Source organism: Ricinus communis, chromosome 7 (assembly GCF_019578655.1).
Source record: "Ricinus communis isolate WT05 ecotype wild-type chromosome 7, ASM1957865v1, whole genome shotgun sequence".
Lineage (NCBI taxonomy): Eukaryota > Viridiplantae > Streptophyta > Magnoliopsida > Malpighiales > Euphorbiaceae > Ricinus > Ricinus communis.
This window is the reverse complement of record NC_063262.1, coordinates 8988035-9009123: the sequence shown is the minus strand read 5'-3', so window position 1 is coordinate 9009123 and position 21089 is coordinate 8988035. Positions and strand designations below refer to the sequence as shown.

Genomic DNA, 21089 nt, shown 5'->3' with positions numbered 1-21089 from the left:
TTCCTTCTTGATGAAGACTGCACTTTTAAAGGGTTCTTCATAGGCTTTAGTTCCTTGAGAAAAGGCTTCTTGAAGAGTTGCAGGCCCGTTATTGGATTCGATGGGTGTTTTTTGAAAATTTTTTTAGGAGGGGCACTATTATGTGCCGTAAGTAAAGATAGGAACAATCAAATGTTCCCCATCTTTTGGGCTGTAGTTGAATGTGAAAATGAGTACTTTTGGACTTGGTTTTTAACCATTATTTTAGAGGAGCTGCAAATTACAGATGGTTTAGGGTGGACCTTTATATCAGACTAACAAAAGGTGATTTTTCTTGACTGTTTTAATTATTGCTTACTTTATATTTGTATTTGTTTAATAATTATATTTGCTTTATTGCACAGGGTCTTACTAATGCTATAAAGAACCTAGCACCTTTTATTGAACATAGGAATTGTGCTAGGCATGTTTATTGTAATTGGAAGAAGGAGTTTAATGGGCAAGTTTTAAAAAATATGTTTTGGAGTGCAGCTAGAAGTACTTATGAAGCTGCTTATAAGGAAGCCATTGATCAAATTAAAGTAGAGAATGAAGCTGCCTATAACAATTTTTTACAGAGGGATCCATCCAAATTTTGTAAGTCATTTATTTTTGAGCTTCCTAAGTGTGATATGATTGATAACAATATCAGTGAAACCTTCAATGGTTACATTGTCAAATTTAGAAGTATGACCATTATAGACATGCTAAAAGAGATTAGATGTGCATTAATGGAGAGAATGCACAGTAAGTTGATGCATGCTAGTGGTTTAACTGACTCCATCACACCTAGAATTAGAACTAAACTTGAAGAAATCAAGTACAATAGCAAATTATGTACTTGCAAACCTACTGTTGGTGGCAAGTTCCAAGTGAACATAAGAGAGGATCAGTTTGTGGTTGATATCAATATGCACACTTGTACTTGTAAAGCATGGCAGATAACAGGCATTCCTTATATCCATGTATGTTCTAGCATTCATTGGATGAACCAGGATAGTGCAACCTTTGTGGACAAGTACTTTAGTGTAGACACTTATATTGAAACCTACAAAAATGCTCTTGAGCCACTGAATGACAGAAAAATGTGACCACAGGCTGATGGGTTTCCAATCAAGGCACCAAAATTTAAGAAAATGCCTGGCAGACCTAAGAAGAACAGGAAGAGAATTATCACTGAAGATCCAAAGAATCCTAATAAGCTATCTAGACAAGGAATTCAAATGACTTGTGCAGTTTGTGGAGGAGTTAGGCACAACAAGAGGAGTTGTAAGATGAAAAATGATCCATCTTTCAAGAGGCCTCCTAAACTGGCAGTCAAGCATGGCAGGCCACGAAAAGCAACTTCTGCACTTGGATCTACTGCAACTTCCCCAACAACTCAGTCTGATGTCCCTAGTTCAAGTGGACCAAGTCAATTTGCTGGACACCTTCAAGTGGACCTGAATCTGGACAAACTCAATTTGCTGGCATACCTTTAAGTGGACCTCAAAGGAGGAAAAAAGAAACTGCATTAGTAAGTTTTTTGAACACTTGTATTTAGTTTACATTTGAATACTTGTATTTGATTTACATTTGAATAGTGGGAAGAAATATGTATTCATTATGGTTGTACAAACAGGTTAACCAAGGTTATGGAGTTAGAATCTTTGAAGATTCTAGCAACATATATTTGAGGGTAATTTCAATACAACATTTTATTTCTTATTATTTTATGCCTAGTCTAATGGAACAATTGTGTTTGGTTTCTAGATGCCTGAATCAAGGAGTGTGAAATTCCTTTCTGGTACAAAGGCAGCATTAGCAAAGGCAGCAGCAAGTAAGGGCAAATTAGTTCCCTCTTATGCCAGACCAACAATTGCAAGTTCAACAAACAATAAAGCTGGCAGAGGTCGTAGCAGAGGAGCTAAAAATGGTGGGAGAAGTGCTGCACCTGTTGGAACCCAAAAGAGTCAAGCAAATTGAGTAGTACAATGCAATTGTGATTAAATGTAGAGCATGACATTTCCTTTTTTAGGCAAATATTGTGTCTGTTATCTTGTTTACAGACTTATGCCTTTCTTTGTACCAGCCTTTACACTAATTTTTTGTAGGCAAATACTGCCTTTGTACCCACACATATTAATAGAATGTTTTGAAGGCAGATAATGCCTTTATTTTCATCAATTCATACTCTTCTTAAACACTTGTATTCTCCATTTATGATTTATGCTAGTACCATATATGCAAAAGGCATCCAACTTCAAGTTATATGGCCTATGTCAAAATGCTCAATAATCATAAATTAACATTGTCATTTATTCAATATTTCTATTCAAATTACAAAACAAACATTTATCCAACAGTTAAGCTAAACGCATAGGCATTACAATACCAATACCAATGAGTAGTACAATACAAAAGTTTCTCAAACCACATCAGGACACTCTCTTTGTAGCATTTTCTTCTCAGAATTTAGCTTTCTGCAGTCATCAAGTTTTCTACAATCATCAAGCTTTCTGCACTCATCAAGTTTTCTGCAATAGTTGACTCAATTACCATCTTCACTTTCATTACCTCTTCCAATGCGTCCTTTCAGCCTTCAAATGATTCATCACATCTTTCGTATAAGGAAGGCATTCATATGTCAGGGTGAAGCCATCGAACTACTAATCCAGCTCGCAATTGAAGCATTACAGGATCAGAAGTTCCAAATAAATCTTTCAATCTACCTAATAGAACATCATTACCTCTTCCATGCGCGACCTTAAAACTAGCAGACAAATATCAATTTGGGGGCATATCAACCACGAGAATAAGAAAAACTAGGGTTACAGATTGCAAATGAATTTGGGAATTAGGGATTTCGGGCATATGAAGCACGATACATTTGGGGCATATTAAGACTATAAAAATGCACCGTTTCTATTGGGCAAAACGCAATATTTCTACTTTTGCTTTAAAACGCACCATTTCTACGTGTTTAAGTTACTAGAGCACCAGCAGCCACGTGGAATAATCTTCACCAGAAATTTCATTTATGTATCGATTTGACAAAATTTATAATGTCGCACATGACATTATTACAATTAAAAACACGTGATTAAATTGAGAAAAACGCCAAAGGTCGAGAATCTTTTTGTAATTAAGCCAAAAAAAAAATGTTCGCTGCTTCAATTCAACAAGTTTTCCTTTTTATTATACAAAACCAAAAACCTACCCTCACTCTTCGCCTCCTTCTAATTAATAATATTAATAATTCCTTATAACAACACCCCTTAGTTTCCTCCATTATTGTAATAATCCGGAACCAGATCACATGAGATATTGTTCGCTTTAGTCCCCTACTGACCTCACGGTTTTTCCCTTTTGCGGGTTCGAGAACTTCCGAGGAGGTCACCCATCTTGGAATTTTTCTAAACCAAACACATTTAACTTTAGAGTTCCTATAACTCATGTAATTAGTTCCAACTCTTTACATATGTTATCAATCAATTCCACACCCTATTTCAATGTGTAATTCGATTCATTCATGTACCCCCGTACCTTAGAGTGTTATCATCCTAGAAGCCTGCCAGAAGCCGCTTCTTGTCTAGGCATCCTATCCTTACCCCGACGTCCACTTTCTGCCCTCGTCAGACTGCTTCTTTAGGTCAAGCTGTCACATGCCCACCAGTTTCCACCTGGTTCATCCTCGAACCAAATATCTACTACATGAGTCTTGCTCTGATACTATTTGTAACAATCTGGAACCAGATTACATGAGATATTGTCCTCTTTAGGCCCCACTAGCTTCACGGTTTTGTACCTTTTGGCAGGTTCGAGAACTTTCCAAGAGGTCACCCATTCTAGAATTTCTATGAACCAAACATGTTTAACTTTGGAGTCCCTATAACTCTACAACCAAACAACTAAAAGGCGCCTCATGTAATTAGTTCCAACTCTTTACATATTTTATCAACTATTTCCCGCCTTATTTCGATGTGCAATTTGATTCATTCATGTAACCCCGTACATTAGAGTGCTGCCATCCTAAAAGCCTGCCAGAAACCGCTCCTCGTCCAAGCATCTTATCCTTGCCCCGACTCCACTTTCCGTTCTTGTCGAACCGCTTCTCTAGGTCAGACTGTCACAATCATTTCAAGAAAATTCTATATTTGGTCCTTCTTTAAAGAAAACAATAAATTTTGAATTTTTTGGTATAAAAAAGAAAAAATAAAGACACAATATTCTTTTTTTTTTAAGTATTAGATACAAAAGAGAAAGATAGAGATGGTGGGTGTTATAATATCCGGGTTCTTTCTGCTCTTGTTGTTGTTTACTCTTGCTCAATCTACTAAGTTCTTTACTTCTTGGTATTATACTTGCATCACATTCTTTTCTTGAAAGTTTATCAATTCCTTGAAATCTAGTTTTTATTTTTTGATTATTGTTTGATAAGATAGCTTGTCTTGTTACTTGTTTGTCAACAATACTGGTGGTTTATTTCTTTATGTTTTCAGTTAGATTTTAAAACAAATTTGAATTAATCTTTAAGTTATTCTTTTCGAAAATAAGAATTATTTATTGTGAATGTTTAAGAGTTAATCATACAAATTATATGTATTCATTTGCTTTAGGTTTCAAAACAATGTAGTAATTCTTGGAATTATTTTGTCTCGATTAGTGGTTGATAGGTCCAAATTATATATAGATATTAAGCTTTATTAATATACATTATATATATATATATATATATATATATATATATATATATAATTGGGTAAAAATATGTATTTATACCTCATTTAAGTTTAATTGTCTATTTTCAAATAATATTAGTGTAGGCGGCGGTTTCAGGCGCACACCCAAGTGTCTCTAGCAACTACGCACTGCAAGGCTTTTCAACCTAATTGGAAAACTAGTCACAGAGACTAGCACGGAGATGGAGTCGCCACCCGAATAATTCTCTGGGACACTTTTACTAATTGAGTGGCATACTATATTCCATAAGGAAGCTTCGCCACATCTAGAGATGGACCCAAAAGTCAATTTTCTTATCTGTGTATCCTAGTCATCAATTTTAGTATTTAACGAGCTATTCTCTATAAATACGACAGTTTATATTTACAAGTGTTCATTACAGCATGTAAGGTCCACTTATGGCTGCCGCTATCATGTCATGTGTGTAAAGACTTTGCGCTGTCTAGCCATTTTAAGCCTAATTCTCAATCAAATAATTAACCTAATTATTAATCCAATTATGTATAAAGACCTACCTAGTCTAACCCAATTACAAATTATGCTTTAATTACTAAGTTTTTAACCTAAATGGGCTACGTCTTACATTGCTAAGACCTAATTCAGTAATCCTATTCTAAGTGAGTTGATTAATTAATTAAACATGGCAAAGCTCAATAAGTCTAATTGGATTTTAATTTAAGCCCAAACTTATTAATATGTTAACCTAATGGACTATAAATTGCATGCCAAAGTCCAAGTTTTAGGGCCTAAGTCTAGATGTCAAATTTTAGTTAACAATCATATAACAGTTATTTGCCATTATCAAAATAAAGCAAAAAATAAAATAAAATAAGCAGTAAGTCTAACTATTACAACCCTTCCTATAACTAATAAACTTACAAAAAACGACTAAAATAAGTTAAAATTGATAAAAATTAGCAAAATGGCTTGAAAATCCGTGAATTAGGGCAATTTGGGACGAACAACCAATTAATGACATCACAGAGCCGATTCGGCTTAAGGCACAGCCTATTGGTGACATCACAGAGCCGATATGCTCTAGGACCTGATTATCGTCTGTTTTATAACTTTTTCGATCGTCTCTCATCCAGAAGCGAATTTAATATGAACAAGAGATAAAAACATGATTAAAACTTGAAAATATGAAATAAATTCATTAAAAAATAAATTAAGTCAAAAAATATAAAATAATACAAATTCTAGAAAGCAAAAAGCTGACATAAAGTAAATAAAACTTCACATGGCAAATTCTAGATCTTAACATACAACCCTATAAACCTAATATAATCATATAGTCATTTAAAAAAGACATAAATCATGTTTCCCTAATTATTCTAATCATCAAATTCAAAACCAATAAAAATTAGGATATCAGATTTAAAACCCAGCACAAATCGTGTTATCATATTCAAAGTCCAATATCACAAACATATTAATTTAGGAAAAATCCTAATTTAATAATGTGAATCATACAAAATAATTAAAGAAATCCATTCCTAATCATGTTTCTAAAACATAAAATAAAAGAACAAGTTTTATGAAGATAGGGATGATGATGATATTAGATTTGGAGAATCCTTAGGCTATCACCATTGAATGTTGATCTTCAAGTTTCTAGAGATGATGAGGTAGTGAAATCGAAAATTGGTTGAGAATCCAGTATTGGTTGGATTTGAAAAATTTTCTGTCATTCAAAAAATAAAGTTTCCAAATCTTAGTTTTTATCTAGTGACTTTCTTTTGTTTCTTAAAACTCACTCTGCTCTTTTAACGTTTGTCAATTTACCTAAGTTGCTAGTAATATATTTAATGAATGTAGCTAACCTTAGACCTAGACTATCATATTCTAATTATAGTAATAGGATTAAGAAACCCTAGAGGAGCAGATAAATATTTAATTATTTAAATTAAAAAATAAATCGATTATTTTTTTTTATCAGATTAATATCCAATAAAATCTTTAAAATTCAAATTATCATCACTAAATATATTTAAGAATCTCAATAATTATCACAAATATCTTCTAGAAACTTTATTTTTTTTATTAATTTTGGCATTTTAGGTCAGAAATACGCTTAAAACGGCATTAGATTTTGAAAATTAACCAATCAACGCTTGTAGACCGACTGACTCTATGCTAAGCTGATCTACTCTGTGTGAGCCGATTTGGCTGTATGCAAAGTTGATTGGCTTTAAGGGTAAAAAGCTATGAAAATTTTAATAATTTAGTCCATGAACTTGTAAAACACTGTTGTTTTACCCTCAAACTTAATTTTTTCCGCCAATTAGGTCCAAATTGATTCTAGAAAAAGTCATTTTGGTTCAACCATTCTTAATCCTAACTTGGATTCGCTCGTTCTCAATCTTCCGAAATTCGAGAAAGGCGGTAACTTTTATCATAGGGTTTTCCGTAATTCCCTTGATATCTGGATCCGAAAAATGGGTGTTGACAATTAGCCAAAGAGGAAATTATGGAGCAAAATATTCATAAAAGAGTTTAATAGGACATGCTTGTATCAAGACCCAAGATCAAGGTGTGTGGACTGATTATTTATTAAGCTAACTGAAATTACTATTCACTTTAGGGCAATTCAATCTTTTTATTATTTAAGGATTTATATCAGTTATTTATGTAAGGATAATAATTAAGATTTGTGATAAAGATAATCTTTAGAGAGACTTATCTTTGGTAGATAACTTCTCTACATATATCTCTGCAGATTTAGATCTACAAAAGAAGAAAAGAAATTTCTCTCATCTGCTTTTTACTATATCTTCCATCTACTTCTATCCACCATTCTTGTCTTTGCAATTCTCCATTCTTCATAAACACTTTAGTTAGTTTTGTTTTATTCTTTTAAGATCAGAAAAGTTTTGGGGATTTAAAAAATAAGAACCAATCATCCTTTTGCCTTGAAGATATTCCGGATCTAGAAGGAAATTTTTACTTTGTTCTTGTTATTTTCTATGTTTAACTATTTAATCACTATGATCATGGGATTAAAGATATTAGGCTAGTTCATTTAAGTATTCAGTTAAGCTTTTTTGCTTACGTATGAACTTTGTTATTTTTATATTTAATAAATGATTCTTATTCAGTATATTTTATTAGTTTTAGTTATATATATTATTGGACCATCATATCATATTAGTATTTATGATTGTTAAGAATATCTTAATTTGTTGTATTAAAAATATCATTTTTGCTTCATCCTATATTGAATTAAAAAAATTTAATTATATCATTAGTTTGAGTAATTAAAAAAAAAAGAAACATCACCTCTCATTAATTAGATCTTTGTTTATTATTAAAACAAAAATAATACTAAATAATTAACGAGATTAAGTACTATTTCCATCACATAATTTTCTTAATCATAATATTTGCATATTTACCTTTTATTACTTTGTTTATTTATTCGATAAATTTTTTTTTTAATCTTGATTTAGAATGTATAGATTTACTTTTTAATTTATTTATTTGACAATTAGTTTATATAATAAATTTGCTATAAATTCTTTTAGAAATCAACATCCACTTATACTATTATTCGGTTCATACACTTACGAGTACTAACTTTAACATATCAATGAATTAGTATTCATAAACCCAAAATCCTCCTTACTTTTCTTTTCCTTTTACAAAATAATTATTTAAAGACGTTATTCTATAATTATTGTATCATCTTTCGTTGTTATTAAGATGATGCTGTATCACCCAAGTTTTGTTAAGTTCGAACGCAAATTGGCCAAAAATTAAAAATTTGAGGCAATTAGGCATCACATTCAAGTTCAGGGGCAAATTGCCCTTTTAACCATTTAGTACCATAGTATGATATAAAAACCCACTAAGAAAAGTAGTCATTTGCATTAACTTTATACCCAGAAAATTAGTTTTTGACACAATTTTTAGATCAGGAGACGTAAGTTATCCATGTGAGACAATCTCTTCTTTCTATTTTCATTTTATAAAGAAATTTATCACACTGAAAGAACTTAATGGCAAACACACTAAGGGCAGTGGGGCACGCTGGCTATACTATCACTAATCAAGTCATTACATATCGCTCTATGACTCCACTTCCACCCCCCCATACAACTTCCCAACCCCAGTGTCTGTTTGTGTTTGTGTGTGTATCTGTGTGTGAGAGAGAGAGAGAGAGAAAGAGCAAAATCAAAGAAAATTTATAATAAAAATAATAATAATCTTCCATTCTGAAGATCAAAGAGCAATGATGAGACATCACAAACCAAGAAAGAAGAAATTTATGGTATGGAGTAACTGTTGAAGTGATGCAGACACACCTCTGGACAGCTAAGTTGATGTTCATGCTATGCCACTACAAGAACAAGAAGGAGCTGTCATTTTTGTTTGAATAATAAACAGCAAGCATAATTACAAGGGGTTGTCTTCAATTGTTCTCATTTCTGTAACACTTTCTCAACACCATACTCCTGAAACAAATTCTTAAGACATCCTTACAAACCAGAATCTCTATAACTAATTCACCAGAATTCGCATAGTTAGAAAATCCAGCTACTCCCGAACCATGAAAAAAGGTTCTTCTTTACTTATATTTCAAAAAATCCAGCTCATTTAGTTTTATTCAAAAAACAAAAATCAGAATAAAAAGCTCAATGCGGCTTTCGATTACTTTCATTTATCAAACTCATATGGGAAGGTGAGGAGTACTCCACTCACCTAATATGCTCTGGAGATTGATTTAATTTGCACATCATCAGTTTATTGACATACCTAGCTACTGATCATGATGCTTAAAGATTGAGGACCCTGTCGATTCTGATGCCATTTGAGGAAGTGAATTCCAGCTACAACTTCAAGAATATTGTGCTATCTTGAAGTGCTTTGACCAAATCAGTTCTCCCGAAGAAAGCATTGTAAGAAGCATGATATATACAATAATCGCGGAGAATAACAGGGCAGAGTTAGTCAAGATTGTTCATGTCTGAAAAAGTCAGCACCATCCTCAACATCATCAGTTTTGATGCTTCCACTTTGAGCCATAAGTATTCTGTAGATTCGCTTTGAACAAATCCGACCTACCCTTCTTTCACCACCGAGTAAACCTTCTGTAGTCAAGTCCTCGAGCAGAAATTCCTTTTCATGCACCTGCCATTTGATCCAAGAGACAAATGTCTTAGCATAACCATGCTACAACTTGCAGAGGGGAAAATGAGAAACGAAAACAAGCGAACCAAAAATAAATTTCCTCAATCAGACCAGAAAGATTAGGAGTATGAAAGTATCTATTCTCCAGGTGAAGCAACATCATTATTTGCCCTTAATATGACATTTTAATATTTTATCATGGGATGTGGTCTCTCCATTCAAGTTTAACACACCATGGATGCAAACGGCTAAAACTTCCAAATGCAGAACAAACAAACATATTTTAGTTTAAGAAGTCAGCTTGTCGCACTATACTTAGGACAGGTAACTTCACTCCCGGATTTCCACAATTCCATGGCTCTCCTCATGATAGCAATGTTAAAGTTGCCAAGTTACCGCATGTGATCGTGCCTCATAAACTTTTAAGTGCTAAACAATATTTTGCAAGTCTTTACACCTAAATATCAACAGGTACTCATGACTATCATGATCACCAATCAAATTGTTATCTGATCAGAATAAAATTATGGACTTAAAGATATTAAAAAGAATTACACAAAAGCCTTCTAACATGGAACTGTGCAGTTTACAAAGTGATTTAGATACCTGAACTTTTCTAATTCATATGCACACAGTTGAATGTTAAGGTATTTCTTAAGATTCATTAGGTACGAGGCTTCTGATAAAAATGGCAGCATCAAAAGCGGAGATGCACAGCATACAGCATTGCATATAATCCCAAAATTAATTTGATTCAAATCCATCAAATTTTTTGTGACTAACAACAAAGTCTTTCATATTGGTAGGACAATAAGATGCACCCATGTTGGAAAGGCCAAATGACCAGAAAAGAAAATCCCAAAGTTTTGCATACTTTTTAAAATTTATCCCAATCCTATTTATTTTGTCAACTTTAGCCTAACCTTTGACATTGGCAACAATTGTAGACAATTTAAAAAGGAAAACAAAATGCACAAAGAAATCCTATTTAACTATATCAATTAGGCAAAGGAAGAAATTTCTTTTACTTATTTATGATCCTAGTTAGTACAAATAATTACATATTTTCTTTAAAGAAGATATAAATATTACCATAAAAATTTTGGTCTTTGACAAAAAAATATTAAGAAAAAGAATACTTTTCACTTCAACCTTGAAAAGCAATGGAAATTAAATAACTTTTGCATATAAATGTTTGTTATGTCAGCATTAGCATACATTTTGTTTCTCTCACCAAATTGGTCAAATTTGTTAATGTCAAAGAAATTGATAATGCTAAGAGAGGAAAAAAAAAAACCCTAAACATTTGGATGTTTTTGGACATTAGGACTATTGAGAAAGGTAATATGTAGAACATAAATATACGGGATCATATTAAGGACAAATCTTTGTTTCATCATCAATCATAAAATATACATGAAATATTTTACTCATCCTTACCGATTTACTAGGATCCATGTAAACACGCAAAAGAGATTTCATGGTAGGATACTTCTTCCATATAGCGACAGCAAATCGTGGCTGCACCTTGGGAATAGCTACCAAAGCTTTTAACCTGAATTCAGAAAGCAAAATATAAAAAGATTCAGTCCACATCTCCCGCTTGTCACATTTCTTAGATAAACTACATCAGGCTAGATACTGTCTGGTGGAGTCATATTCTTGGTGAAATTCACAAAGGAAAAATACACATAGTTCTGCAACCAGACAATTGTCATCCTAGGTAATGTCTATTTGAGTTACTTATTTAATCCCACAATGGTTGTGTAAATAGTTTCCTACGACCTTATATACTTATGAATTTCAGATAGTTTATGGACTTGTACAATGGCTGGGTCCACTTATACTCGAGTTTTCCATGTACTACTAAATGAGTCTTAAGCAACCAACTAGTGAAAGAAGAAAGACTTCACAAATGCTATAATATTTTTCAGTCCTAACTCTGTTTCAGAAGATAGATTCAGTTTTTCTTGCTTGCTCATTCCAGTTCTCTACTTAATCATCTCCCTTCCCCCTATTAGATTGTCAACCTTTTATCTATTTAATATTTGACTTTGTTTTCACATTCAGCATTTTCAAGAGTCTGGACTCCCTTCCTCTCTCCCTTTGGTTCTCAGAATTTTTCCAAGCATCTGGTGAAGTTGCTATTTTGCTAAAAATAATGAATGTTTCTCAAATGCATAAAATAGAAGTAAATGCGTGCCATATACATATTCATTGAGTCATGACACAATTTTTATAACAGACAGAAAGTGAAAATGGTAACAATATTAAACTTACTGAAAACATACAACTAGAAAAATAATTGATACAATAGAAAATAACTTGATAACTACTATATGTGGTATTTAATTGACTTTAAAATGTAGTACATCTATGAATGTTCTGAAACAATAAGCTTAGGAATAATACTACTCACCATGTACTCTTTTTTATTAAATTCCTGTCAACAGAGTCCTTGGGGACAAGAGCCCCGTTAGCATTTACAGATAATCGTGTTAACTTATTTCTGCAATTATAACAAAAACATTAACTAGATTGAGCAAATTGGTCAACTGAAGTACGGAAAGGTTCATGTGGGGGACATATTTATGCAGCATAAAATAGATGCTCCATATTTGTAATATGACAAGTAAGATTAGAAATGTTCAGAACCTAAACTGGCAAGATGCCAGGCTGCATGTCAAACCAACAACATGTTCAGCAAGTTCTGCTTCATCTGTACAATGCCTATAATGTACCCTGACAAAATGAGTGGTCAATTTCGCCAGTACCTGTAGGAAAGATTTCAGATACATAAAACATCATGATGATCTTCAAAAACAAATCAGCACATAGCCATATTGAAAATTCTGGGTATCCCATGGATTTCAAATTGAGTAGTCTGACCTCTTCAATAGGTGGACGTCTCCAACCATTATCATTTTCTGGATTCTTGTATTGCTCCTTTTCCCTGCACATTTCCAATATCCATGTTTCAAATTCACGGAATAGCAAAAACATAGCAAAAGAAATTGGAAAAAGTAAAGCCTTCCTGTAATTATAATTTGTCAGGTTCCACCGATATATATCAAGTGAACAAACATGCATGAAACAATTAAAACTAGGCCACGAAATTACATCGTTATTGATAATGCCAGCATTCATTAGGCTGTGACCCTATAAAATGCAGAATCTTCTCCAAGCTGGCTTCCTACGGTATATATGTAAGATGACTAGTATGAAGAGCTGACTGTGTACAAAGCAATATGCATATGCACAAATCAAGAGCATAACCAATTGCAAATCAGCCTCTTATTCCTGGACAGATTGCTGACATCAAGTGTGGATTAAGAATTCACAAATACAAGAACTGAATCCACTGCAAATCTCATTAAACAAACAACTTAATTTCCTCAATGAAAAATGAATGTGTTATCAATTGAAAGCTATAAGTCAGTCTGGAAGATCACATCAAATTTCAAGTTTTATTGACTATGAGCAATTGTTTTTAGTGATGCAATAACTTGGCTAATAAAACAGTTATATATTTAATGGACCTGAAAGCTACATGCATGCATGCTCTGCACGATTAGAGCAATAAATCCGTGAGCTAGTTTGGAAAACATATGATTTATTAACAAAATTGTGAAATTATTTAAAATACTGTGAAACTTGCACATTTGTAAGGTGATCCTAAGTATATGGATTTATATGAGTAGTCATAATGCATTTTCATAAAATCGGCTACAGAGGTAAAACTTAATCACTGATATGGTTGAAGTCATCAATCCGAAAAGAAAGAGTTGATCAGCTGTCCTTAGGTCATCATGGACCCGTGCTAAAAACTGATAATTTGATTTGACTTTCACCAACCTAATGGATTCCAATGCCATATCCAGTGGCTCTTCTTTCTTTGTAAATAAAAATTACTTAATATAACAGGTATTAAATCAATAAAGCCAACACCTTGCCCTTGTACTAAATCATTGTTTCCTAAAACAAACTTGCATTCACCCTATCAATCCTCAAATTCCATTGTATTCAATAATTAAGATAAAAAGAAGAACACATCAACAACTATCCAACATAAAAAGTCCAATATAGTTACAGTCCATGAACAAATAGACTTAGTAATATTTTACCTTTTATTGATATAAGCCATCAGCCTATTTGTGAGATAGCAAACTGTATACGATGGATAACGACTTCGAATTCTAGAAACATGATCCAAAAGTGATTCATTGATAACAAGATTGCAGAACTCCTCAGCCTCATATACAAGTAACACGTATTGTACCTCAGTTCCCTTGGGAGAAAGCTGCAATAATTTACAGATAACATATACATATTCTGAAACATCATAATGGAAGTACCCTTCATAGATTATCTAATAGCCACAATGTGAACTGACAAGTACCTTTCAACTTTGAAAGAAAACAGAAACTATCACATTATCTACAAACTCTGAAATACCATGTACAGTAATAATAAATTACCTGAGAAATATGTTCTGGAACACTCATAGTCCAGACAATAGATTTTTCTATAGAATTTGATGTTAAGCGATATGTAACACCTTTTTCAGAGAACCTGGTAAGCAAATGTCCTGTATTAATAAGGTAGCAATAAGCAAGATCCAGACATTAGAATAAGGAATCTACTGAAAAAACAAGATAAGAAAAATTTTCAAAAATAGAAAACCTCACCTCCAATTGATCCCTGTTCTACAACTTTAATGTCTAACTCAACAATAATAGACTTCAGAGCAAACTTCCCTTTTTCCCACTTTTGTTTTTCCTTCTCCAATTTTTTCAATTCTGCAGCTTGAGCCTTCTGAGCTGCTTTTTGCAACTTCTCTTGCTGTACAACAGATCCTACTTCACTATTTCACGTATTAAGTGAAAAACCAATAAAAGTTGAAGACCATCACAAAGATATTTACCTCTTTCTTTTGCTTTTTTTCTTCTAGGAGAAGATTTCTTTCCTCTTTTGTCAGCTTCTTCTTGCCCGTCGGCTTCTTTGTTATACCTTTCTCTTTAGAAAAAACATTAGTTCCTATCTTTTTTGCATTGGTACTAATCTGCTCCATGCTACAATTTTCCTTATCAGGATCATAATTTACCTGATTCAACGCCATTATATCATTGAGATATAAAGGTAGCCAAGAAATGGATTGAATGATCATCATAAATGAAAAAATTTCTCTATGAAAGCAAAGGAAAATCCTAGCACCCAATGCAAAAGAACATATATTGTTCCACCAGTATGGTTTTACTTATTTTTTCAGGAGAACATAAAATCATCATGAAAGATCTGAATTTCCATTTTAATGTCTTAATGGAAAGGACATCCCTAGTGCACAATGCTTCTTACTTTATGAGGGTAGGAAGAGGGTCTTCTATTATACAATCATCAAACTAGTGTATATTTATAACATAAAAAAATAATTAGTATTTACTTTAGTGCATATTTACAAATTACTACTAAGTTTTGAAATTCATTGATGTGTAACTTTTTTAGCTCTTTAAATAATCTTTAAAGAACAAATAAAAAAAAATTGTTGCAAAAGAAAGTACAACATGAAGGATAAGATATCCTCCTAAATTAAACTCGGCAGACAGCTAGAAGAAATAAAGAGAACACAAAAATAAGCTAAGAATCAACGCAAGCCAAATATGGATTGGACCAAAGACCAGATGCTCGCCTTTGGATTTTGAACACAAGTAAATTAAAGTGCAATCCACCAAGGAAAGTACCACATATTGACCCCAAGAGAAGTAAATTAGCGATGATATTGAACGGATGAAATCATCGTTAATTTTGTTGTCTTAAGGCCCAAAGTCTGGTATTTGGCCAATGTCCGTCAAGAAGCTTCATGAACGCTTCACTTGCTATGAGTCAAGATCATAATGTGCAAGCTTGGTCTCCAACCATGATTAGTGGTCAAGTAATTTATTTGAGAACAAGGCTCTCATCTTAAATGCATGTGAGGCTACTATAGCCATTTTGTATGGCAATTTGATGTGAGTGAGACCAAGTCCTAAGCATGGAAACTGTAGAATGGAAAAAAACAAAAAGAGTATGCCTAAAGTGAATACTGTTTGTGGTAATAATGTGTGAGTTTCAACAATTAATTGTGATACTAAAATACAATATGAAATGATGTATTATTCAAGTATTATAAATGTTGTATTTGATCTTCCACAATACACCCAACATTTCAGCAACTTTCCTGCCACCAAATCCTCTCCATTTCAAAGCAACAAAAGATTCTAGACACATCAAATTCTCCTCAACAATGCAAGAAAGGCATTTCCAAGTTGCCCAAGCCACCTCACAAAGCAAGAACAAGTTTCATCTTCATTTTTATATGCACGTTAATGAGGTACTATTATCTCATACATTTTTTCTTTATAAACGTGAGAAAGAGATAGGTTTTTTCGTATTTTTCATCCTGGCATATATGCGTTAATTAGTCTTTTTCACCCATTCACGTATTCTTCAAACTTTGAATTATATAATTCGCTAAAGCCCCATGCAGATAATAAAGTAAAACTCTTTCTCTTCCCAGTTGTCTTTTTCCTTTGTAATTCATATTAAAAGAGCAGATAGACGTACTAGGAAGGCTGGATTCAGGCAATCATTTTTGCCATCTGCAAAGTCACTTATGGAATCCCTAATATTTTGTCAACTAGATTCTCTCAAATGAAACAAACTATAGGACAAAAGGATAAATGCGGGAAAGTATACAATATATACAATATACAATTATCGCTTCTTTATATTAATTATCCGTTTCTTTATTCTTTAGGTACCATGCCCTCTAATATTTTTTCTAGTATCTATTCATCTCCTATTAGATTATAACTACTGCTCATTGTTTAACCTTCAAATATGTTTAAAATGAAAAATATCATGATGGTACTGTGGTAGCATTGTCGTGATGAAGAATTACCTGATTTAAATCATCTTGCCATGTAAGTGGTTCTGAAGAATTGTCCCCATGTTTCTGGGTTGGATTAGCATCCCCTGATAACCATAGTTTTCATAACTTCAGTTGACAGAAGAAAACGGATAGCAAGTATTGAGGTAGCCTTCTTTAGCATTTACAGAAAACAGCAGCTGAATGTTTCAGGCAGGAAAAGAGAAAATCTAGATTCAACAGTACTGTACCAAGCATATCCATAGAGCCATATAATCTATCACTCCATGCCATCTTGTCTGTCTCGTCGTCACTAATGCCCAATACACTGTTCTTCCAATTTTCCATTGCAGAGCCACTTTCTGACTCATCATCCTCAGATTCCAAACATACAAATTGACTGCTTCCTTTGAAAAAGAAAAAGGATATAGAGAAGGGAAAACACAAAGGAGGTTGTGAATCAGAAATATGACCATGCCATGGTTGAAAGTATTCCCAGCCAAGCATAAAATTTGGGGAAATGACAAAAGAATCAGTGGGATATCCAAACAAAAACAAGTAATGGAACAGCAAAATGATCTACTCAGTATTTCAATGTAACCTGGCACAAACAAAATCACATCAGATGCATCCAAGTTTGGAGGATAAATACCACTTAAGTAAATTAAGGACTCTACTGGATGATAGCAATCTATATATATCAAGAGTTGGCAACATGAAATTCCCCAAATGACCCAAAAAAAAAAAAAGTGGAGTAAGATTTTAGACACAGGCATAGTCAAGTAGTATAACTGCAAACAAAAGAATTACACTTTTCCTCAGGCATAGTCAAGTAGTATAACTGCAAACAAAAGAATTACACTTTTCCTCCATACACACTCCAATGGCATCTTCGATAAGTTAACATACAAAATCACAAATTACTGAAGCCCTAATATTAGGAAACCACTATACACCATAACCAGATAAGAATGGCACCAAAATCAAATTGTACGATGAAATGCAAATATATAAAAAATAACCAGAAAAACAATATGTAAGAAAATAAATAACCTGAGAGCACTGTATCAGAATTAGAAACCCTAGAATGGAGATTAGAAGGAGCAAATGTGCATTTAACGATAGAGAGATCAGACATTGGAGTATCGGGGACGAAAGAGGGCGTGGAGGAAGAGGAAGTGGTGGGCCCAGGTTTCGGTGGGGTAGGGTCATCATCGAGGACGAGGATGGTAGGGAAGTGGAGGTTAGGTTCTATGGTTCTGGGTTTCTTGGGAAGAGAAGGGACTGGAGTCTTATGGTCGTCTTCGTCATCGGAGAGAATTATTGTATTCGACATTGTTTGGAACAATGAATTGCAGAGTCTGGAAGATTAGAGAGCTTCTGATATGGATTTGATTTGGTTCGTCTTCGAATAAGCGCGGGATTGTTGAGGGAAAAGGAGATGTTTGGTTATGATGATTGAGGTTTTCTCATGCTCGGATTAGAATGGATTTGTTTCGTTCCAAGTGTGTCCCAGTTGTCTGTCTAGGAATGGGCCATCATTAGGTTCCAAACCCAATAAAAAATCCCTATAAGGTTTCAAAGTTAACCGTTTCTGAGTCCTAATAGTAAGAGCATTGTCAAGAAACCAATTTTTATATTCTGACCAAGGTTCATTTAGGATAATGAACCTGGGTCTATTAATACGAGCGGAGCTTTACCCTTCAATTTTAACGCACGATTAAAATGAAAAGATCGGCATTAAAAAGACGATTTCCCACAAAATTCATTTAACCTAAAAACACAGCCGTTTCTCTACTTCCAACAAATTATTTTTCCTATAAAAAACTTTTAAGACTTTTTTTTTTATTGTAACTATATCTTTTATTATTATTTAACTTTCTTTTAGTTTCTTCTCCATTATTTTTAACTAATATACATTTTTTTCTTTTAATATTTAAATATTTACATTATTTCTTACTTTTTATAATAATATTTTAATATTTAAATTTTTGCAAATCTCATTATTCTACAAATATATCCATATTTATTTGAATTGACATTTAAATATAATAAAATAATTATATTGCATGCAGAATTAATGATAAAAATATCAAAGAACCTAAGACTTAAAACTTATGAAACTATAACCTATAATTAAAATAAAATGTTTAAGATATTAGTAGAGGTATTTTTAGGTATTCTAGGATATGTTTTATAAAGCAAGTTCTTAGAGTTAGAAAAAGCGGCTAAAGGTAAGGATTGAAGAAGATTCAAAGATCATAATTGAAGAAATTCCATCAAAATTCAAGACCTTTTTCTTCCTTTCTTGTCTTACTTTATTATTCTTAGATTCCATAAATTCAATTATTTTTGTTAGTTTCAATTACATTATGAGGAACTAAGTTTATTTTCTGAAATTAGGTGGAAATCTAATAACCTTATTATATGATTTGATTCAATAATATTTCTTTGATTCTTTGTTTAATAGTTTGGACTTATTATTTTTATCCTTCATGTTATTGTGAATATAAAGGCCTAATATTTACAATAGATTTAGGTATTAAGTGAAGCAACGAAGGTTGAAGTTTGATATTAGTTTAAGGAGTATTAAAGCGAGGACTATAAAGACTTAGACATAAAGCTTAGGTCCTTGAGATTTGTTTTAATTTGTTATAGAACTTAAAGAATTCAGATTAATAGAATTCATCATGATAGTAGGCAAGAAATTAATCTGAATATGGAGGATATGATTTGAAAGAATATATTTGCTAATCTAGTGTAAATTATCTTCAAGATCAATTAAACTAGATTCAAAAGGAATAATTAATCGAACTATAGAAGGATTATTATGGTGGAAACTTAATTTCAGAATTTTATTTATTTGATTTATTTATTACAGCTTTTACTTTTGATTTTAATTATTTCAAAATTCAACCTTATTTATTTTAATCTAGTTAGTATAAAACTATAATATATTTTGGTGCTAAGTATTATAAATTCTTGTGGTACAATAATCTAGATTTATTCATATATTATTATAGTGGCAACTATACACTTGCAGGAAGTTTCATAATAAAAACTACTTTTAAAGAGAAGTAAATAGTTTTTTTTTTTTTTTTACAAAAGTATGTTTGACAAGAATGACTTATAAAAATATTTAAAAAAAAACTAATTATATAAGAAAAATTCTAAAAATTACTTTTTTAACACCCAACGATAATTCCTCTCATATAAGAATATAAATAAAATTTTAAAAAATAGTATTTTATGGTTTTTAAAATAGTAAATAAACTAGACATATGCCTTTGAAAACACATAGATTAATTATCATTATCAAAATGATAAATTTATAAAATTAACTAAAATAAATTTTTATACAAGAACATAAGAAGAAACATAAAAGAAAATTAATCTTTGATGTATTGATACAATAATAACCATGAAGACAAAAAGAAATAAAATTCAGAAAAAAAATATTAACAAATAACAAAATATATAGATTAAAGAGTAAAAAGCTAGTAAGAGTTTAATTATATGAAAGAAAATTAAAAAAAAATACTATATGCGGTTTCATTTTTAATAACTGTAAGAATGTATTTTTTATTTAGACAAGAAATTGTATGTCTATGCAAATCATGACTAAAATAAGTATCTCATTGTAAAAAAAGTTATGATTTAGAAGGATTTTAACTGTTTTCAATTCGATCATCCATCGTTATCATATTACTCATGTATGATAGCGTAATGATTTAGAACAAAATTACATGAGATATTACTCGCTTTAGCTATGGACCTTACAATTTTGTCCCTTTAGTGGATTCAAGAACTTCCTATGAGGTCACTCTTTTTGAAATTTTCTTAAGTTCAATATATTTGATTTTGGAGTTCGTACAACTCCACAAACAAACAATCAAAGAACGCTTTGTGTAATTAATTTCAACTCTTTATATATATGCTATTAATCATTCCTTGCACCGTTTTGATATACAATTCAATGCGTTTATATACTCATGTATCCTAGAATCTTACTAGAAGCCGCTCCTTATACAGACATCTTACTTTTGTCCTGGTGTTCACTTTTTATTTTCATCAGACTGCTTCTCTAGGTTATGATGTCACAGTTAACATGACTTTAAAACTTAACAATTTCTAATTTTATTATTTGACTGTCAGATCGCAAATAAAAAAGACAATAATCTAATGAGATCAATATGACGGTCAAATAATAAAATTAGGCATTGTTAAGCTCTAAACTCAAGTTATCAAATACGGGCAACATGATAATGATGGCAGAATCATTTTATGATAAGTTAGGCATTTTATATAACACTTA

At 32.1% G+C, this 21089-nt stretch overlaps 1 protein-coding gene across 1 annotated transcript; it reads right to left on the bottom strand.

Moving 5' to 3' along the window:
- Window positions 1-8987: 8987 nt before the first annotated feature.
- LOC8264051 (crossover junction endonuclease EME1B) lies at window positions 8988-18390 on the bottom strand. The gene is made up of 12 exons (XM_048377365.1): window positions 17828-18390; window positions 17026-17181; window positions 16808-16881; window positions 14795-14974; window positions 14559-14712; window positions 14349-14458; window positions 13995-14170; window positions 12760-12823; window positions 12526-12644; window positions 12290-12379; window positions 11311-11425; window positions 8988-9870 (listed from the first exon to the last, which is right to left on the bottom strand). Exons 1-12 carry the CDS (start codon window positions 18108-18110, stop codon window positions 9691-9693), a joined length of 1701 nt encoding a protein of 566 aa, XP_048233322.1. The 5' UTR covers window positions 18111-18390; the 3' UTR covers window positions 8988-9690.
- Between the last annotated feature and the right edge of the window lie 2699 nt (window positions 18391-21089).